Source organism: Miniopterus natalensis, chromosome 4 (assembly GCF_054644295.1).
Source record: "Miniopterus natalensis isolate mMinNat1 chromosome 4, mMinNat1.hap1, whole genome shotgun sequence".
Lineage (NCBI taxonomy): Eukaryota > Metazoa > Chordata > Mammalia > Chiroptera > Miniopteridae > Miniopterus > Miniopterus natalensis.
In genome coordinates, this window is record NC_142084.1 from 72,814,579 (window position 1) to 72,832,786 (window position 18,208).

Sequence of the window (18,208 nt, forward strand, 5' to 3'; positions counted from 1 at the left end):
ATTGATTTTAGAGAGAAAGGAGGGGAGAGGGAGAAATAGAGACATCAGTGATCAGCTGCCTCCTGCACGGTCCCCACCCGGGATAGAGCCTGAAACTCTGGCATGTGCCACACCAGGAATCGAAACAGTGACCTCTTGGTGCATGGGGTCAATGCTCAACCACTGAGTCACACTGGCTGGGATATACTAAGTTTTTTGCACTATGTTCTCTCTCAAACCATGATCTTGAGAACTGGGACTTTGCCAGCAGCCAGTATCTCTGCACATAGTATCTCATTAATATTTGCCAAATTAAAAAAAAAGGGGGGGGGAGGTCCTTCATTTGCACTCAGCTCCTAGACTAACCATCTTTCCTGATGGTTCCTACACCTCGTCAGTCACCCATCTCTTCATTCCCAAGTTGCATTCTCCAAAACTCTCCATTACCTGCCCTCAAAATTTCCCACTTTATGAATCCCACTAACTCATCTATTGACACCCCCAACATTCCTCTCACCCCCTTACAATTCCATAAACCTCGAAACAACCTTTCACCGTAAACCTCTCCGCCCAGGAATTCCCCTTAAACCCATCCCTCCCGCCCCAGGACGATCTCCTAAAACCCACCACCCCATAAACTTTCAATCCGTTCTATTATTTTATTATTTTACTTAATCCTCACCCGAGGGTATTTTCTCCATTGCTTTTCGGAGTGGAAGGGGGCGAGAGAAATGTCGATGTGAGAGAGACACATCGATTGGTTGCCTCCCACACGTGCCCGGAGCGGGGCGGGGATCGAGCCTGCAAACCAGGTACGTGCCCTTGGCCGGAATTGACCCCAGGACCCTTCCATCCGCAGGCCCACGCTCTAACCACTGACGCAAACCGGCTAGGGCCAATCTGACCCATTTTAACCCCATAAACCCTTTTTTTCGCCCTTCCCAAGCCTCCCCACACCCCCCCTCCCCTCTTACAGACGCACCCCAAGCTGTCGCCCTGCTCCACACCTCCAGCCGGCCCGGCCGCTCGGCCCGCCCCAGCCCAGCCCGCGCAGCACCCGGCCTGCGGCCCCTCCAGGCTCTGGTCGGCGATGCCCGGGACCTGCCGCAGGACGCCTACGAGCTCGGGCAGCCCCGGGCGGCGGGACACCCCCGGGCGCCGAGGAGGAGCCGCGGAGTCTGGAGCACTTGCGTGGGTCTGGCAGCCGCGCGCCCCGCCCACGGACACGCCCCAGCAGCCCCGCAAGGCCGCGGGCGCCCTAGGGCTTGTCGAGGCAAAGGCGCCTCCTCCGCTCCGCGCCTCCTCCAGCGCCCGAGGCCCCGCCGGCCCCGCCCCGCTCCAGAGGCCTGACCCCGCGTCTCCGCCGTTCGTGGCTCCGCCTCTAGCACCCCCCCCCCCCGCAGCTGCTCTATAGAGACCTTACTCCTCCTCTGAGGCCTGCACATCTGCGCCTCCCCTCCTCTCCTCGGGGACCCTCGCGTTTCAGAGCAGCCCACTCTTCCCCCCAGCAACTCCTTCCTTCTCAGAATCTCCCTTGGCCCTCAAAGCTGCATCAACACCCCCACCCCCTTCATCTCCACAAGCCGGCCACCGCCCGCTGCTCAGTCCCCTAATGCTGGAAGCTTTCCACGAGGCTCACAGTGTATGGTGACGGTGGCTGCGAGGTCAGAAGTGAGCGATTTTCTCAGCTGTAGACGTTCGTTCGATTCACCTTTCAAGGTCTGGTTTGAGCATGACCGCTCTCTTGTTTATTGCTTCTCTTGCTCTGCAGCATTCCAGGTCCAGAAAACGCTACCACATGGTTACTTAAAGAATGGATACTTCCAGAAGACCTACGCTGAGGTGCACCTCAAGAAAGCAGCTCCTCCTGCGAGAAAAGGAACAGGCTGGACAGGAATTACTTATCCGACTTCATGGGACTGCCTGGAGCCTGTGTGCTGTGAGGGCAGGCTCCAGGTGCAGGCTCGTAAAAGGTCCTCAGCCTGGCTGGCAACCCTTCAGGGTAGGGTTCCCATTGCTGCTGGAGAGGAAATGCAATAACCATCTGGTGCCATTGGATTGGGGGACTCCAAAATAGACAGCAGGGAATGGAAATGAGTGATGGAACCAGTGTAAGAACTACCTCCAAAGCTTCCTGATGAGAGCTGACACTTGGCCCCTGTAAGAGGAAGTTCTAGAACATGGGTGCCAGAGAGAGCGAAGGCCCTGCATGAAAAGGTCAGCTGCTAGCACAGCACTTGTACAGGAGGCCTGAAAATAGTGGATAATTTTGGTCATCCTTCAGAGAATGGGGTGGGGGTTGGGTGTAGGTGTTTGAAAGCTTCAAACACCAGCAGAGACAAAAACTTTAAGTCAGTCCGGCTGGTGTGGCTCAGTAGTTGAACGTTGACCCATGAACCTGGAGGTCATGGTTCGATTCCTGGTCAGGGCACATGCCCCAGTTGCAGGCTGGATCTCCAGTAGGGGTCGTGCAGGATGCAGCCAATCAGTGAGGACTGTCATCCTTGATGCTTCTATCTCTCTCCCCCTCTCCCTATCTCTGAAATGAATTAAAAAAACGTGTGTTTTTTTTAAACCAAAAAACTTGAAGTCACCTGATAGAGAAGAGAGACCTACAAGAGAGGGAAAAACTGGTGGGACACAATTCCAAAGGAGACTCAAGGATTCTGAGTTAGAACCTGGAGGATGCTGATACAAGAGCAGTCAGGTCAGAGCAGGTGAAACACAGATCTGTCTTTTGGAGATCATAGGAGTTGGTTGGCTGCCTCGGTCCTCAAAGTGACACGCCTGTCCAACAAACACAGAGCTCCATGGAGGCAAAGACTGCATCATTCACAGGCATGTGCCCAGGCACGTGGTGGAAGCTGCTGGCGTGAATCATCACCTCTGGAGATTCAGGCCCCAGGCCCTGCGATCCATGCTGCCCACCTTGGACCCTGAAGTGACCAGCACCCCAGTTCATTCTTACCTCCTCACAAAGCTGCCTTAGGGCTGGGCGTTTCCCCAAAGGGAAGCCCAGCCCCATTTAATGTAGGACATAGATGTTTTCAGTTCTTTGGCAATGCATATGTTAGTAGCTTTAAGAACTGGGAATCTGATGGGAGGCCTGGTTTCCAATTCAGCTGTTACTGTGTGTGTGAAGTAGGGACATAACCCTATCTCCTCCTTAGGTGGAAGCAGAGAATCCAGAATCTGGCCTACACTATGCCTAGCAGGGTGTCTCTATGAACATCGGAGAGAGACGTGGCTCATCATCAGGGGTCTAGTATGTCTGAGGCCTTTGGGGGATGTGGGGTGAGGTGGGAAAAACCAGGTCGAGCTTGTGACCAATTCCACACTTTGTGGGAATCTGAAGCCCTTTCCCCAGGGGCCTCTCTAGTCCCTGGATGCATCTCTGTGCCCTTTCAAAGCTCTGTAACCATGGGCTAGATCTCAGCCTCTCAGAGCCACTGTCCTCACATGAAAATAAGTGTAATACTTGCAGGTGATGATTAAATAACGCATCTAAAATGCTTATCAGTGTTCAGGCAACATTAGAGGAGCTTGAGAAATGGCAACACTCAAATCTTGCACCGTTCCATGGATCCCACTACCCCTGGCCCACAGGTGTGTAGTGTGCAATGGGATGGACACACCTGACTGTTAACCTGGACTCAGACAAAAGGGCAGGCGGCCGAGAGAGGACTCACATGGGCCATGAACTACTCTGGGCTCCAGAGGATGAAGACAGGCAGTTGGCAAGATGGAGGCAGGGGAACATGTGGAGAAGACAGACAAGAGGGAACAGATGCAAGACTCCAAGAAAGATGGAGTAACAGCCAGCCAGAGGGGAATGAGAACAGGGCTGAAGAGATGCCATGTTGAAGGGTCCCTGCCAGGCTAAAGCTGAGGTGGATAGTTCTGGGACATAGTGACTGACAGTTGATGGCAGAAAGTGCTTTGGAGACCTCAGAGGAGAAAGAAAGGTTTACTCCTTAATATGCCCCCCTCAAGTCTAACGGGGACGGGCGAGCCCAGAGGCCTCACAGGGCCATAAACACTGTGCCCCTGAAGAGTCAGCCTCAGGCAGATGGTGCATCCATGATCCATCCTTGTTATTTTAGGCAGTGTGGCCTGAAGGAGTCCTCATCTCCTATTTTTAACACATACCACCACGGACAAGGAAGCAGTCCACAGGGTTTACCAGGGATGTGCAGTAAAACAGAAAAATGTCCGTTAAAAACCCTACAACCTGAGATGATTGAAGAGCCAGATTCCTGGACCCCATCTGACACTCTCCTGGGCACCTGGAGATGACCACATACCCCCAGGCCCTGGAGCAGACAGAGTTGTGTGTCTGCGGAGGTCTGGCAGTGGTGGTGTGCCATCCAGACTGAAAGTCTGCCTTTAATTCTGTCCTTCAAATTGGGTTGAACCAGGCACATCCACAAGTAGTCAGCAGTGTGACCTGGCATTTGCTGTATCCCACTGAAGTCCAGGGCTGGCTAAAGGGTGGAGTCCATCAGGGGGTGGCCATTCTCAGAGAGCATGATGCGAGTGCTGGCGCCTGTCCGGGTGGAGGGTGTGTAGCGGGCAGACTCATGAGAGGACCGGCGGAGGCACAGACAGCAGAGGAGACGGCGGAAGGTGCGGCGCATCTCAGCATCACGGCAGGAGTATACCACAGCATTGACCAGTGAGTTGGCCTCAGCCAAGAGTAGGAAATACTTCTCCACGGCCAGGACATCGCAAGACTTGCAGTCCAGACCGTCTAGGAGCAGCACCACCTGGCCCGGTGTCCAGCAGACCACAAACGCCCCTGTGGGATGGAGCCCAAGGTGAGCAGGGCCAGCTGTCAGGGGGCCTGGCACCCACAGCTCTCAGCTTAGGGCTGGAGGGGTGTCTAGAACTTGGAGGACAGCTGTGATTTGTAGTGCCAGGGAGGCTTGTCTTGATGCCTTGGCAGAGTGATGAGGCAGAACTGCTAAGAGACTATTCTGACTTGTCTGCCAGAAGGGACACCTTTCCTAACTGGTACAGTCTGGCCAGAGCCCTGGACGTTTCTACATGGAGATCTAGTCTACGGGGGAAAGGACGTCACTGTGGGACAGGCCAGTTACTCAGTGGGGAGAAGGTGATCATTGGGAAGAGTCGCTCCTTGTTCTTGTGTGTGTGTGTGGTGGTGGGGTACATACTAATGGGAAGGCCTCTTGCTGCCTGCCCTATCCAGGCCACCCAACATTTCAGTAGCCAGAGTGACCACATTATTCCCTGCTAAAAACTCTCAAAGGCTTCCCACAGATTTCAGAGCAAAATCTGACTTCTGTCTGTGCCCTATGAGGCTGTGCTGACCTCCTCTCCTCTCGGGAGGTGCTGGCCCCGTCCTGCCTGGAACTCCTTTCCCTTCTCTAGCATTTAGGTGTCTGCTCACATATCACCTCCTTGGAGAACCTTCCCCACCCAAATCATCTCCTCCCATCACGATCCTCCATCAGGTCTCGGAGGATTGGGGGAAAGTGGGGTCCCACTCACCCAGGATGATGACAACAGTCTTGACCAGGCTGAGTGTGGTCTCACGGTAGCGGGGGTGGCAGCTGACATGCTCTGCCATGCGCTGCACCCGCCGACGAACATAGAAGAAAATGCGGGTGTAGACAGCCACCATGAGCAGGAAGACAAGCAGGCTGGACAGGGCCCAGACGGCCAGGTAGGAGCGGCTGAGCAGGGGGGCCATGCGTGAGCAGCTGTCCAGAGCACAGAGGCAGTGCCATGAGTGGGCGGGCAGCAGCCCCAGGCCCAGCGCAGCTACCCACACTCCCACAATGAGCATGACCACACGGCCCCGGGGCAAGCGGCTGTGCAGCTGCACAGCCATCACGCTGCGGTGCCGCTCCACGGCAATGGCCAGCAGTGTGGCCACTGATGCAGTCAGGCTTGTGTCTAGCAGACCCTGCCGCACAAACCAGCCCTGCAGTGAGAGCCGTGCTGTGCGTGGGCCAGTGTGAAACATGAGGAAGAGGTAGGCCACACCGGCAAAGAGGTCAGCTGCGGCCAGGTTCCCCAGAAGGTAGTAAATGGGCTGATGGAAGCGGCGGTTGGAGGCGATGGCTGCAATGATCAAAAGGTTGGTTAGCAGCACCAGAACACTGACTGCCAGTCCCAGTGCTACCACAACCACATCCTTGGGCCGCCAGTAGGAGCTCAGCTCCTTGCCACTGTTGTTGTAGAAGAAGCCGATGGTCTCATTGTAGTAGCACTGGCCCATGGTAACCATCTGAGGGGCACAGAGGAAAAGGTCAATGCAAGTGGCACTTGTTGGAAGGACATACATAGAAAGGAGCAGCACACAGAGGACAGGCACAGGACAGGAAGGCCAAGGCTCTCAAACTCAAACGGGTCAGGGCAAAGTGGTGTTATTGGGGACCAGGGTGATCTAGAAAAGCAAGCTCCATGGGTTGTGGGGTGGTGGTGGGACAGCTGTTATTTAAGACTCTCACAAATCAAACAACTGGTTGGGTTTACTTGTTTTCTTTCCAGTTGGTTTTGTTTTGTAACCTAAAGAAACAAAACAAAACCCATCTGCCCACGTGCTGCCAATCTGAGGCCAATCTGTTCCGGTTGGGGGTGGGGGTTAGGGCAGGACAAAGGGGTGTGGGCTGTGAAAGTAGAGGAGGGAGGAGAGAGTAGAGCCCTGGGGGCATGTGTGCTCAGGGTGGGTCACAGTTGGGACCGTGCAGGCGGTGGGTGCTGGGGCCTGGAGGTGACTGGGGAGTCCCGATGGCAGCGAGACAGCCCCAGAAGCCGGGCGGCGGGCTTTGGGCTAGAGCGCTCCCGAAGCGGGAGGCGCGCCGCGCCGTTCCGGGTGGGACGCGGGACCACGGTGGCCTCCTCGACTACGGCGCGGCTGGCGGGGCTTCTGGACCCCCAGGCTGAGCAGGGGCTTAGGGCAGAAGGGGGCCGCACCCTCCCTGGGGCCCGCGCCCATCCGCCCCCGTCCGCGCCGGCCTCACCTGCGCGCCCGTCTCGCCGCAGACCCGGCGGCCCCGCGGTGGGAAGGGCCGGGTCCGAGACCATGGCCCAGCGACCGCGCGGGGAGTGGAGAGTCGGGCGCGCTCGGCGCCCGCGGCCGACGGCGAGGGAGGCGCGGCCCCGCCCCCGCCGTCCAGTCCCAGCAGGTTCCAGCCCCGCCCCGGCGCCCCGCCCCCGCCACCTGGGGGAGCCCCGCCCCGTCCCCGCCACCTGGGGGAGCCCCGCCTCTGCAGCCGGGCGAGGGGAGACCGGCTCGCCCGGAACCGCAGTCCCCCATTTCCTCCCCGCCTCGCGGCCCCTCTCCACTTCCGGCGGGGGACCCCCCATCCCGGCCCCGCACACCTCACGCGCCCGCAGTTTCGGGCCTTGGGGGCCGCCGAGTCACTCGGGGCTGGAGAATTCCCGCCGTGACCTCCCGCGCCGGGGCTCAGCTCCGGGTGGTCCCCGGCCCGCACCCCCGCGCTGGCCCAGCCCCGCTCCCTCGCGCCCAATCCGCCGCCGAGCTCCAGGCCACGCCCTGATCCGACCGGGCTCCCACCGCCCGGACCCCCTCCCCATCGCGCCTTCGGGCGAGGAGATGCCGAGCCCCGGGACCTCCTGGGTAGACCGTCCCCGCACTCGAGTTTCTCTCGTAATCCCGCCCCCGGCCCACGCCCCTGGGCCTGCGTCGCCGAGCACACAGCTCCATTGTCCCGGTTATCTGCACTTTGTTATATTTGATCAGGCAGGACTGCGTCCGGGACGAGAGCTCCCGCAGGGCCGGGCGGCGTGACTCAGCTCCGGGCCACCCAACTGCCTATAGGTGCTGAGAAAGGAGGCCCTGGTGTCCCTCATGGGTGAAATAGGGCCAGATGCTGCTGCCCTCACCTGGCAAAGAAAGACACTCAAGGACATAAAGACACAGTTTATTCAGAGGCCATCAGACCCCAGGCACCACCAGGATGTGTCTGGGCTGTAACTCCCCCACTCCCAGATCTGGGCACTTGGGGTCAGCTAAGAAGGTGGGCGGAGGTGGGGAAATGGCCATAAACCAAAGTAGCAAAAAGGTACCCCTGTCCAAGAGGTCAGAGACTAGGGTGGACTCCAAGGATCCTGTGGCCTGTACTGAACCTGAGTATTGACCCTGATGACCTCTGAACCTGAGTGGCCCTGATGCTTGGCAGTAACCTGTGTCTAGTTGGGTGTTCTGGTAGATTGCCCCAAAAAGGGTTCTAATCTGCCAGGCTGTGCAGTTTTTCCTTATAGGAACTCTTAGAACCCCCAACATTGAACTCTCGAGAAGGAGTGAGTCTATCTCCTCAGTCCTGGGCCATTTGTTCAGAGTGCTAGGATGGTCAGAGATGGTCCTCGGCTTCCTCATCCTCAGGCTGAGGGTCCTCCGGGTGGCAGGTGGCCTTGGGCACATCCTCTCTGTGCAGCTTGGAGAGTAGCCGGGCTGTCTCCTGGGTGATCTCAAAATGCTTGGGCAGTGGGGTGCGGCGCAGGGGGCTGCTCTCAGGGGAGGCAGCAGCAGGGCCTGGTCCCCTCCTCCTCAAGCTCCCTTGGGGCCCTGATGTGACAGGGGTCTCCTCGCACAATTTGGAAGCCACTAGGGCCAAGCTGGACAGCTGGTGGGTGACAGGCCGCACTCCTCCCCGGGGATACTTTACTGGCTGGCGGCTGAAGTAGCCACGGGACTGTGTCCCCAGGAGTGAGTCCTCAGGGCCGTGGCTGGACACTATGGAATGGGGTGGTCATTGCTGAGCATCATGAAGTCTTCTGGATGTCGCCCCCCCTGAGAGTCATCTCTCTGCCAACTACCCTAGGCAGGGGTACCCCCAGAACTCCTGGGTTACTCCCCAACACACTCACCTTCCCCTCTCTCGTCTTTGGTGTCTTTGGCCACTTCCTCTCTCTGGTCACTCTGTGGAGTTAGAATCTGTAGGGAGAAATCCAAGACCAAGACCCCAGCAGTAAAATCCCAGTTCTTTGAGACTCTTGGAGAACTGAGAGTTTGTTCCTAGACATGCAAGTTCCTTTGTAGTTTTGGTGTCTGGAGAGAGATGATGCCCTTAACAGTGTCCTGCTTGTCCTGCTGTGCAGAGCAAAGTTATTGGTCTCAACTGTGGGCTCTGTGAGGGCAGGAATGCCCTTGTTCAGCAGAGGGCCAGGCCAGGTTGTGACTTAACCATCTCCACACTAGGATGAGGAGAATCTCCTACCTGCTCTATTCTCTTACACCTGTTTAGCTGTATATTCTTACTGTTGTGCTTTTAGCTAAATGCTAATAGCAACTGGAGTTCTTTGTATGTGTCAGACACTGTCCTGAGCACTTTCTGAGTCACTCTAGTTCTCAGAGTCTCACAGAATACTTGCAGCCCTTTTCCCAGCTCGGGAACGGCAAGAATCTGAGGGACAGGGAAACCCCTCTAGAAGTCTCATCTGTAAATGGTTTTCACAAACAGCATCTACCACTCAGGGCTGTGGTGAGAATGACAGGAAGCCTATAAAGTGTCTATGCATAGTAGGTGGTGGCCCACAGACCCCTTTGGCCTCATTTTTGACCCTTCCCCTCATTCGGAGCTGTGCCTTGGACACACCAGGCATGCTCCCACCTCAGGGCCTTTGCTCTGACTATTCCCTTTGCCTGGAACACACTTACCCTGATCTTCACCGGGCTTATTTCTCCTTCACATCCTCCCAGTCTTTGCTCAAATCCACCTTCTCCGTGAGACCTGACCACACCATCCTACTTACTGCTGCAAACTGTCCATCACCTCTCACCTTGGTGCCCCTGATATCTCTTACCTTATGTTACCCTTTCTTTTCTCCATAGTACTTGTCACCATATAACATCCTATATAACTAACTCTGTATCGTATTTTTCTTTTTCTGGTTTCTTTCACATGAGAATGCAGGCACCAAGAAAATGGGGTCCTTGAATATTCTGCTCACTGATGTATATGTAATACCTAGAACAATGCTTGGCACATAGGTGTTCAATAAATATTCTGTTGAAGGAATGAATGATCACCCTCTGCAGGGCTGTATCCTATTGTTACTCCATTATTACCACCCCTCCCCAATTCCATTCCTCACTTTTCCTTCTAGAATGAGCACAGGGTACATAAGGAAGGAATGAAAGAGAAAATTTTAAAGGGAAAGGAAGGAAGGAAGAGAGGAGAGAAAGGAGATTAAGTGGAGAGAAGACCCTCCCCATGTCTGTGGGCCCAGCTGGTTCTTACCTCGGTGGGCATGGCCTCAGGATGCTTCTCCAGGGCACTGTAGGGCTCAGGGTCTGGGTCTGACGGTAGGGTTGGGAGCAGGGGATCTGGGGCAAGGTATGGGGGTGGTGGCTGGGTGCTGGTTGTGAGGGGCCCAGGGGTCGGGCTGGGGTCTTGAGGCGGGAGCTCAGTGGCCAGGGGGAGCTCATCCATCCCAAAGATCTGTTCATAGTGCACTATGAGGAACTCGACAAGCTGGGCCTGGTACCCGAAGTCCAGGAGGCAGGTAACAGAGCCAGTGCCAGCTGTCCCAGGACCGTCTGGTGGCCGCAGCAGCGTTGGTCCAAACACAATGCCCAAGTTGTTGGCAGACATCTTGTTTTCCTCAAACTGTGCAGCCACCCTGGGGATGGGGTGAGGAGAAGGGTAAAGGCACAGAGTGCCCAGTCATTACTCATCCGGTAGGACCTGAAGGCCAGACTAGTGGCAACTTGCCCATCACGGGTCAGTGGCCCTGGTCATTGTTTGAGACCAGCAGCTACATACCCAGCGATGAGGGTCAAGAGTAGACACCAAAAGTCAGAAGTCATGTATTAAGGTTCAGAGCTCAGAAAACACATGCAAAGGTCAGAGGTCAGTCCCAGGGGTCAGTAGTCACATGTCCAGGGCAGGGGTCACAGATCCATGCCTCAGGTCAGAAGTCTATTTCAGGGTAGGGATAGTGCACACCTGAACAGATGAGCCACCATGTGCCGCAGGGTGTTGTAGTTAGAGCCAGGCAGCTGCACCAAGAGGGTCTTCAGCAAGCGAATAACCTCAGGGCTGGGACTGGGGTTCCCAGGCTCATGCCCAGGGTTAGCATGCAGGGTTTTAGCCAGAGAGATGAAGGCATCGTAGAAGTGGAAGGGAACCACGGGGTCAGTGAGCTGGAGGTGGAATGGCAGAGGGGACATGGGTATGGGTAGGCTGCAGAGGGTCCTTAGCCTAAGCCTGCCCAGCCCCTGTCCCTGCTCCCTGAGCACCTACCTCCTGGAGGAATCTCTTGAGGACACTTGAGACATCATGAGGTGAGTTCCCGGACAGGTCCACCAATGCTCGGCCATTCTCAAAAGCCTGGCATAGCCGTTCCACACGGACCCGGGACCCGCTGACCCGATAAATGCCCTGCAGGGTAGGGTGGGAAAGAAATACCTGGGTTGTAATCCAGCCATGGAGAGGGTCAGGCCATTGCTGGGGGTGGTCAAATGTCAAGGGTTAAGGGTCAAGGTAGCACCTGCACACCCAGAGCGCGCTGTTCTATCTCTGCCGTGCACCTGGTGACTACAAAGGGCACCTCCTCTGGGAAATCCCTGGGCAGCTGCAGGAAGTCGACCCCAAAGAGGGCTGTCCGGGCTGGGAGCCGCCTGTGTCCACAGAGGATCAGCAGAGTCTCAAGGCAGCGCTTGTGGCAGGTCAGAAAGCACTGGGGGTGGTGGTGGTAGCAAATTCATTGGTAGCAAATAAAAATTAATTTAGAAAATGTTTTGCATAAATAAAGAACAGATTCCTTAAAAAAGAAAGCACAGGCATGGGGGGAGGTCACAGGGTCAGGGAGGTCATTGGGGGTCAGCAGGAGAAGTGAAGGTTGTAAGGATCCTTAGGGAAAGGGAAGCTCATGGGAAATCATTGGACCAGGGCTGGTGCCAGGGGCAGGAAGGTCACAGGAATATCAGGTCATGGAGGTGCCTGGGCTCAGGGAGGTCACTGGGGGTCAGCAGAGAGCACTGGGTCATTGGCCTGGGCCACACCTCCTCACATTCGGTCCCGCTGACCATGAAGGCCTCACACTCTCGGCACTTGGCTGGGCCCCTCAGCCTCCGCAGCCGGTGGGTCTGGGCTGCGCTGGACAGTGTCCACTTCCTGAAGGGGCTGCCTGACCCATTCTCAAGTCCATCTCCCAGGTCTGCAGGAAAATAGGGTCAGGCGGGCATGGTCCACCCCCACCCCAGTCCTGTCCCACCTGCTCCCAGCCTCACCAGGGTCTCGCTCCTCAAAGTCATCTGAAGACTCAGTGCCTGTGGATGAGACCTTCGCCAGCCGCCTTGTGCCAGGGCCTGGAGTCAGAGGATCACAGAAGTTGGGGTCAGGGGAAGTTCCAAGGGTAAGGAGACCATCCTGCTTTTCAGGCCTTTCAGAACCACCCACAGATGTCCTTGGGGAAAGGATCGGAGGTCAGGAGAGGGGTCAGACAGATCAGAGGCTGAAGAAATAGGTCAGGAGTGTGGGTACATTAGAGGTCAAAGGATGGGTTAGAGATTATACATCAGAGCCTGGTCTGGGCTGGAAGATGGTCAGAGGTTAGGAGTGGGTCAGGGCCAGGTCCTGGCCCCACCTGGGCTGGAAGTGGGAGAGTCCAGGGATCGAGACTCACTGCCACCTCCCACGCTGTCCACATCGCTGCCTGGAGTGGGGCCTGGAGTCCCTAGGAGGGGACAGGTCAATTAGTACGGCCCTTGCCCCAGCACCACTCCTGCCCGCTCCTCACTGTACTCACCCTGCCAGCCTATGCCTGTGTCCTCCCAAGGGCCTGGTTCAGCTACACTCTCATCCAACCGTGGAGGTGGGGGGCCGGAGAGCTTTTTTCTTGTGTCCAGAGGGGAGCTGAGAGGACAGGTTTGAGGGCTCTGAGAACCAGGACACTGGCCAGGGGTGACAGCACCCAGGGACCGCATCTTGGATCCAACTCCAAGTACTTGGGTCTGTAAGCCCTGATATGCACAAGCATCATGGCCAGTGCAGTAACCTGAAAGTCCCGATCCTCCCAGGACTGGGACAACCCCTGCTCCCAAATGAGAGCCTTGGGTACTAAACCCAAGTACTGAGGCTTTGAGTTCTCTGACTCTGAGTTTTCAGCCCCATGGTGCCAACAGCTGGCACCATCTCTGGGGCTCCTTCCTGATTCTGCTCCTAGGGGCCCACCTGTGTGGGGTAGGAACAAATTCCTGGAAAGAGAAGGCAGGTGGTGGGGGTGGCAGGGCGTCTGGCTGCAGTGTTTGCACAAACTCCTGGTAGCGCTGGCCCGGCTCGAAGGGCGCACAGCACTCAGCCAGGGCGGCAAAGGCACGGGGACCACGCTCTGCTTGAGCTCCTCGCAGGTGGAACAGTCCCAGGGTCACCTGCCAGGAGACCACAGAGACCGGGCATGAGAGATGGGGGGTGGAGGCAAGAAACACCAGCATAGTCAAGGTTTGGGGTTAGGGTGGAACATTTGTAGGCAGCTTAGGGATGATGGCAGTCACAGGGAAAGTGGCTGGTCAGAGCTGGGCAAGATCATCCTGGGGACAGGGCCCCACGGGAGTGGGGCCTAGGCAGAGGTGCAGTCAGGGTCTGGGGCGGGAACTGGTTGTCCATGGAGATGGAGTGAGTTCTGGTGTCCTGGAGGCAGTTTAGGGAGAGCAGGGGGGAGAGGAGCTCAGCTGGGGGTAGGGTCTCACCCGCCTCATCACTTCGTCCCCGTGCAGCACCAGCTTGCGTATGTGCGACACAATTCGTTGCTTAGTGGCCTCTAAGTCCTGCTGCCTCGCATTGGCCTCACGGACACTAGCGTGGTACAACGCCTCTGCCTCCTGTGCCTGGAGACACCAAGGCCGGGGGTGCATGTGGGAGACAGCATGGGGCGGGGGACACTGAAGCGCTGGGGGGGGCATGGGGCAGGGTCACCACCTTGGCCTGGGCCTCCTCTCGAGAGCGCCGCCGCCTCTCTTGCTGTTTGCTGGGTCCCAGAGAGTTCTGGGGGGCTAGGTCCTCCAGGGATGCCTGGGAGCGCACCCGCAGCTCCTCGCTTCGCTGTCCATACTGGAGCTGGGCCCTCCGCAGGGCCTGCACCGCCTCATTCTGGGGGCAGGGCAGGGCAGGAGCATGGTCAGCGCCCCTTCCGCTCCTCCCCTGGCTCACCCTCATCCAGCCTGGGTCTCACCATCCGCTTCTGCTCTTTCATCCACTGCTCCTTGAACTCCTTCCGCCACTTCTCAATCTCAGTCCGTTTGGCGGCCAGGGGCTGGCAATGATGGGGGATGGGGTGCTGCCTCAGGGCTACCGGTCATTGCACTCCCTGAGGCCACGTGCCTTTCACCCTCTGGACCCTTTTCAAGGTCTGCACTCTCTCTGGGGCGGGGGAGGGGACCTCTCACCCAGACCTGCTCACCCCCACTCTGTGTCCCAATAAAGAGACTTAGTGGTCACCTCATCCTTCCTGCCTTCACCCAGAGATGCCAAGAATCTCTTCTTGGGGAACACTCAGTACCTCACCTTGAGCCCCACCAACAAACAAAAGCACAGTTTTGCAACTGCTCAGGAAGCCTGGTTTGAATCTCTGCTAGGAACCTTGGGCAAGTTCCTCAGCATCCATGGGCCTCAGCTTCCTCATCAGCAAAAACGGCCCTGATGGTAACAGTGCCTTCCTGCTGGGAGGTTGGGAACAGAATATGCCTGGACAGCATGGCTCCCTCACCTGGTAGTAGTCTCTTTTTTGCTGGGCCACCGTCTCCAAGGCCAGGGCTCCCAGGCTGAGGTCGTGATCCAGAAACAGGGTGTAGATGTACTGCAGTGGCATGTGGCTCTGGGGGCGGGCGGGGGGGCGTTGGAGGATGCTGAGGATCTAGGGGAGGTTGGGCTTGGGTTCTGGAGGGATTGGGCTTGCGGGGGGCGGCGGGGGGGGGGGGCTGGTCATGGTTACCTGCTGTTGAATTGACACCTTGCCAGCCTCGGCGATCTTCATAACGCTTTTGGCAAACTCCAGCTCTGGGAGGAAACAGCAAGGGTCTGAGTTGCGCAGGGTGTGGGAGCTGCCTTGAGCCTGGGGCCACGTGGAAGGGACTCTCACCAAGGCTGGCTCTTTTCTCCGTCCAGGCCAGCAGCTCCTTTGCATAGCGGCTCCAGGTCTTGGCATAGTCCAAGGCTGCGTCCACACCACCCTTGGTCCGAATGAGCCTCAAGTCCAGTTCCTCTCCTGGGGCAGACAGGTGGACCTCTGACCTCTGAATCCTAAACTCCCTTGGAACCCTGACCTCACTTGAGCCTCTAGACCAGACCAGTGACTATTACCTACACCCTATGACTCCCCAAAATACCCTTTTACAATGACTGGCAATTTTACACTGATTCTCCACCCAGACTATGGGCTACTTAAAGGCAGGGGCTCAGTTCTGCTGTGTGCACTGCAGTGCCCCGGGTACATGGGACAGGCAGTTGGTGATGACTTGTTAAGGGAAGAACTTCTTTCTGCCCCCACCTCCTGGCCTCAAACCCCCCTACCTGTAAGGGGTGCAGGACCCTCCAGGGAGGGGCCACTCCATTGACTGGTTTCATTGGCCTGAGCGGGAGGGAGAGAGTGTTTAGGAATATGCAGGGCAGGGGCCCACCTCCTTAAAGCCCCTCCTCCTGGAGGCCCCCTCCTCCCTGCCCGCCTCTCACCACAGTGGCTGTGGGGGTCTTGTCCAGCTCTGGGTCTCCTGAAAGTTCAGGGTCTCCAGCCAGCATCTCAAGGGGCCTGGGAGGTAAGGGTATCAGGATACCACCCTCCACCCAGGCTGTCCTGCCTAGGGGTGCTGAGGATCCCAGGGTACTTTGGTGGATGGTCCTGGATACCACCTCAGTGACATCTCTTGTATCTGGGAGGTCTAAGGGATGGGGTTTGGGGGGAGAACCACATGAGCTTTTTTATGGAACTTGAGACATAGTTTGACAGGTTACAGGTAACTTTGGGGTTCAGGGAGTGGGATTAAAGGGATCTCAAATGTTTTAAGGGGTCACCAGAAGTATATGTGGGGGTTCTAGGACCACTATGGGGATTTCCAGTAGATTTGGGGGGTTGAATTTTGGAAGTTTTGGAGATCTTGGCAGGATTTGGGGGTGACCCAGGCTCAGACTCACACGTTCCCCAGTGAGATCTCAAGGTTGTCCAGGCTTCGGAAGATGTCACTATACCTCTTCCTGCTCTCAGGAGCTGGGGGGAGTCCTGGGAGGGGGGGGAGTGTTACACATGGGTACACCGAAGCCTCCCTCAGTCCATAGAACCTTGGCTGGGTGTTTGGAGGGTGGGAAGAGAGAAGGAGGAGAGAGACAGAGTTCTGGTTCTGTGGGGAGTGTGGAATGGGGTGGGTGTCTGAGTTGGAAGGGAGGGAAAGTGGGCTTGGGTGGGTGGGGCTGACTCAGGGCAGGCAGATGGACTCAGGTACAACCCAACACAGAGAGCAGAGACAGCCATAAACATATGGGCTCAGAAGCAAAGAGACAAAACAGATGCCCCAGATGCAGTCACCCTGTCCCCAGGGAAGAGAGCCAGCTTGGCAATGGAACCACGTGGACCTCAGACCAGACAGATGGGAATACACGTGGGAAAGACAGGCACAGAGCTGTGGTAGAAACACTGGCGGACTGAAACCACGAGGGCCATAAAGACTGAATGATTGACAACATGCACAGAGTAGACACAAAAGAAAGCCTCAAACACAAGTGGAAACTTGCTACATTTCTGCAACAGCTTCCCCCTGCACCCCCTCTTCCATGGGGCCCAGGTCAGCATTGATCCTCCCTGGGCTGTGGAGCAACCCAGTGGGGATCCTTCATTGGCGCTCTCTCCCCTCTCCATCAGCAGTTGTGACACCCTGCCCCCATCACAAATATCAAAAGCAGAACCAGCCACTTCCCCTTCCTGGGCCCCTTCCCCCAGGCATCCGGGGTGAACACTCCAAAGGGGGAGGGGGTCAGGGACTGGTGTCCCGGGCCCCTCTAGGCTTGGGGGTCCGGTGCCCACAATGGAGGAGCCCTGGCATCCTCCCCATTCAGGAACTCCTTTCCCTGCTCTATGAACGGAGAGGGACAACCATGGCCCCTCAATTTAGGAAGCGGGGTATGGCCAGGGATGCCCCTCTTGGATCCCGTATCCCGGACTGCCTACCCGGCTCTGCTGCGTCCATGGTCCAGGGATCACTCGGTGGGGACGGGGACTGGGATGGGATCCCGCGCCGCACCCGCTGGGCCTAGCCCAGATTTCCTGCTGCAGCTGCCACCAGCTTCCGCGTCTCCCCGCCCCAAGGCTGACCACGCCCCACTCTATCACCCCAACACGCCCTTGCTGCAGGCCACGCCCCCGAGGCTTCGAAGCACTGAGGGAGTCCCCTGCCCAAGTGGTGAGCGGAGATGCCCTAGGGCCAGTGCCTGCTGGGCAACCACCAGACATAAACACTCCAGGGCTCCATCCTGACCAGATCTTTGCATGGCCCCAAAGCCCCAGCACACTTCCCCAGAGTCAGCCTGTTTCTGACCCTTTCACATACCCAGTTATAGCCCTGCTCAGGGCTCCTTGGACCCCAGAACCCATCCCAGCTCGACTAGACATGGAGCCTCTTGTGGAGGCCTGCAGTCCTGCCCAACTACAGCCAAATCCTAAGTTCCCTAACACTTTGTGGCTGGAGACCCCTGGCCTGGGGGACTCCCATCAACCCTCAAAGCTAGATCAGGCTCTTGAGGCTCAATTGCAGTGTAGCCAGAAGTCCCAATTCTTTTCAGGCCTGGGATGGGATGGGGTGGTGTTGAGGGCAGCACAGAGACCCTGCCCTGGGCCCCTAAATCATTCTTGGCAAACCTAATTCCAGAGTGCTCCCCTTTAAGTCACCTTAAGTTGTCTCAGGGATTTGGCATCCCTCTACATTCCACCTGACCACAGCAACCCCTCTTCAGGCTGGGGTCTGGGGCCACTACCCATCCAGGACCTTGGCCAGCCTGCGCTCATGATGTTCACAGGCACCCACAGCCAGTCCCTGCTTGCTTCCCAAGGCCTACTTCGGACTGCAGGCAACACTTCCCTCACTGGGGAAGCCAGACAGGGGTGGGCTACTGAGGATGACCAAGAGGGCAGGAAAGGACTGAGAGCTCCCCAATCAGCACTGGTGGGGAGGGAAGGCTCATATCCAACTGGCTCTCAGCTCTCACACTGCCTATTCTGACATTCCTCAGCTGTAGTGAGTTAGCACCCTTTG

General features: G+C 57.1%; 2 protein-coding genes across 3 annotated transcripts; both read right to left on the bottom strand.

Annotated features, from left to right (window-relative positions):
* Positions 1-1,699: 1,699 nt before the first annotated feature.
* Positions 1,700-7,398, bottom strand: LPAR2 (lysophosphatidic acid receptor 2). Of its 2 annotated transcripts, none has more exons than XM_087816841.1 (3): positions 7,330-7,398; positions 5,491-6,232; positions 1,700-4,777 (listed from the first exon to the last, which is right to left on the bottom strand). In XM_087816841.1, the coding sequence occupies exons 2-3, from the start codon at positions 6,230-6,232 to the stop codon at positions 4,464-4,466; spliced, it is 1,056 nt and encodes a 351-aa protein (XP_087672967.1). In that variant the 5' UTR covers positions 7,330-7,398; the 3' UTR covers positions 1,700-4,463. The 2 variants fall into 2 exon arrangements, with proteins under 2 accessions (XP_087672967.1, XP_087672966.1); XM_087816840.1 differs by lacking the exon at positions 7,330-7,398 and adding an exon at positions 6,969-7,090.
* Positions 7,399-7,685: 287 nt separating this feature from the next.
* On the bottom strand, positions 7,686-17,195 carry GMIP (GEM interacting protein). The gene is made up of 21 exons (XM_016210796.2): positions 17,128-17,195; positions 16,101-16,185; positions 15,642-15,717; positions 15,483-15,540; positions 15,052-15,177; positions 14,905-14,969; positions 14,680-14,787; positions 14,146-14,226; positions 13,893-14,063; positions 13,664-13,801; positions 13,149-13,345; positions 12,724-12,830; positions 12,562-12,651; positions 12,206-12,283; positions 11,978-12,132; positions 11,464-11,652; positions 11,217-11,354; positions 10,920-11,116; positions 10,212-10,593; positions 8,839-8,905; positions 7,686-8,704 (listed from the first exon to the last, which is right to left on the bottom strand). Exons 1-21 carry the CDS (start codon positions 17,144-17,146, stop codon positions 8,322-8,324), a joined length of 2,910 nt encoding a protein of 969 aa, XP_016066282.2. The 5' UTR covers positions 17,147-17,195; the 3' UTR covers positions 7,686-8,321.
* Positions 17,196-18,208: the final 1,013 nt, after the last annotated feature.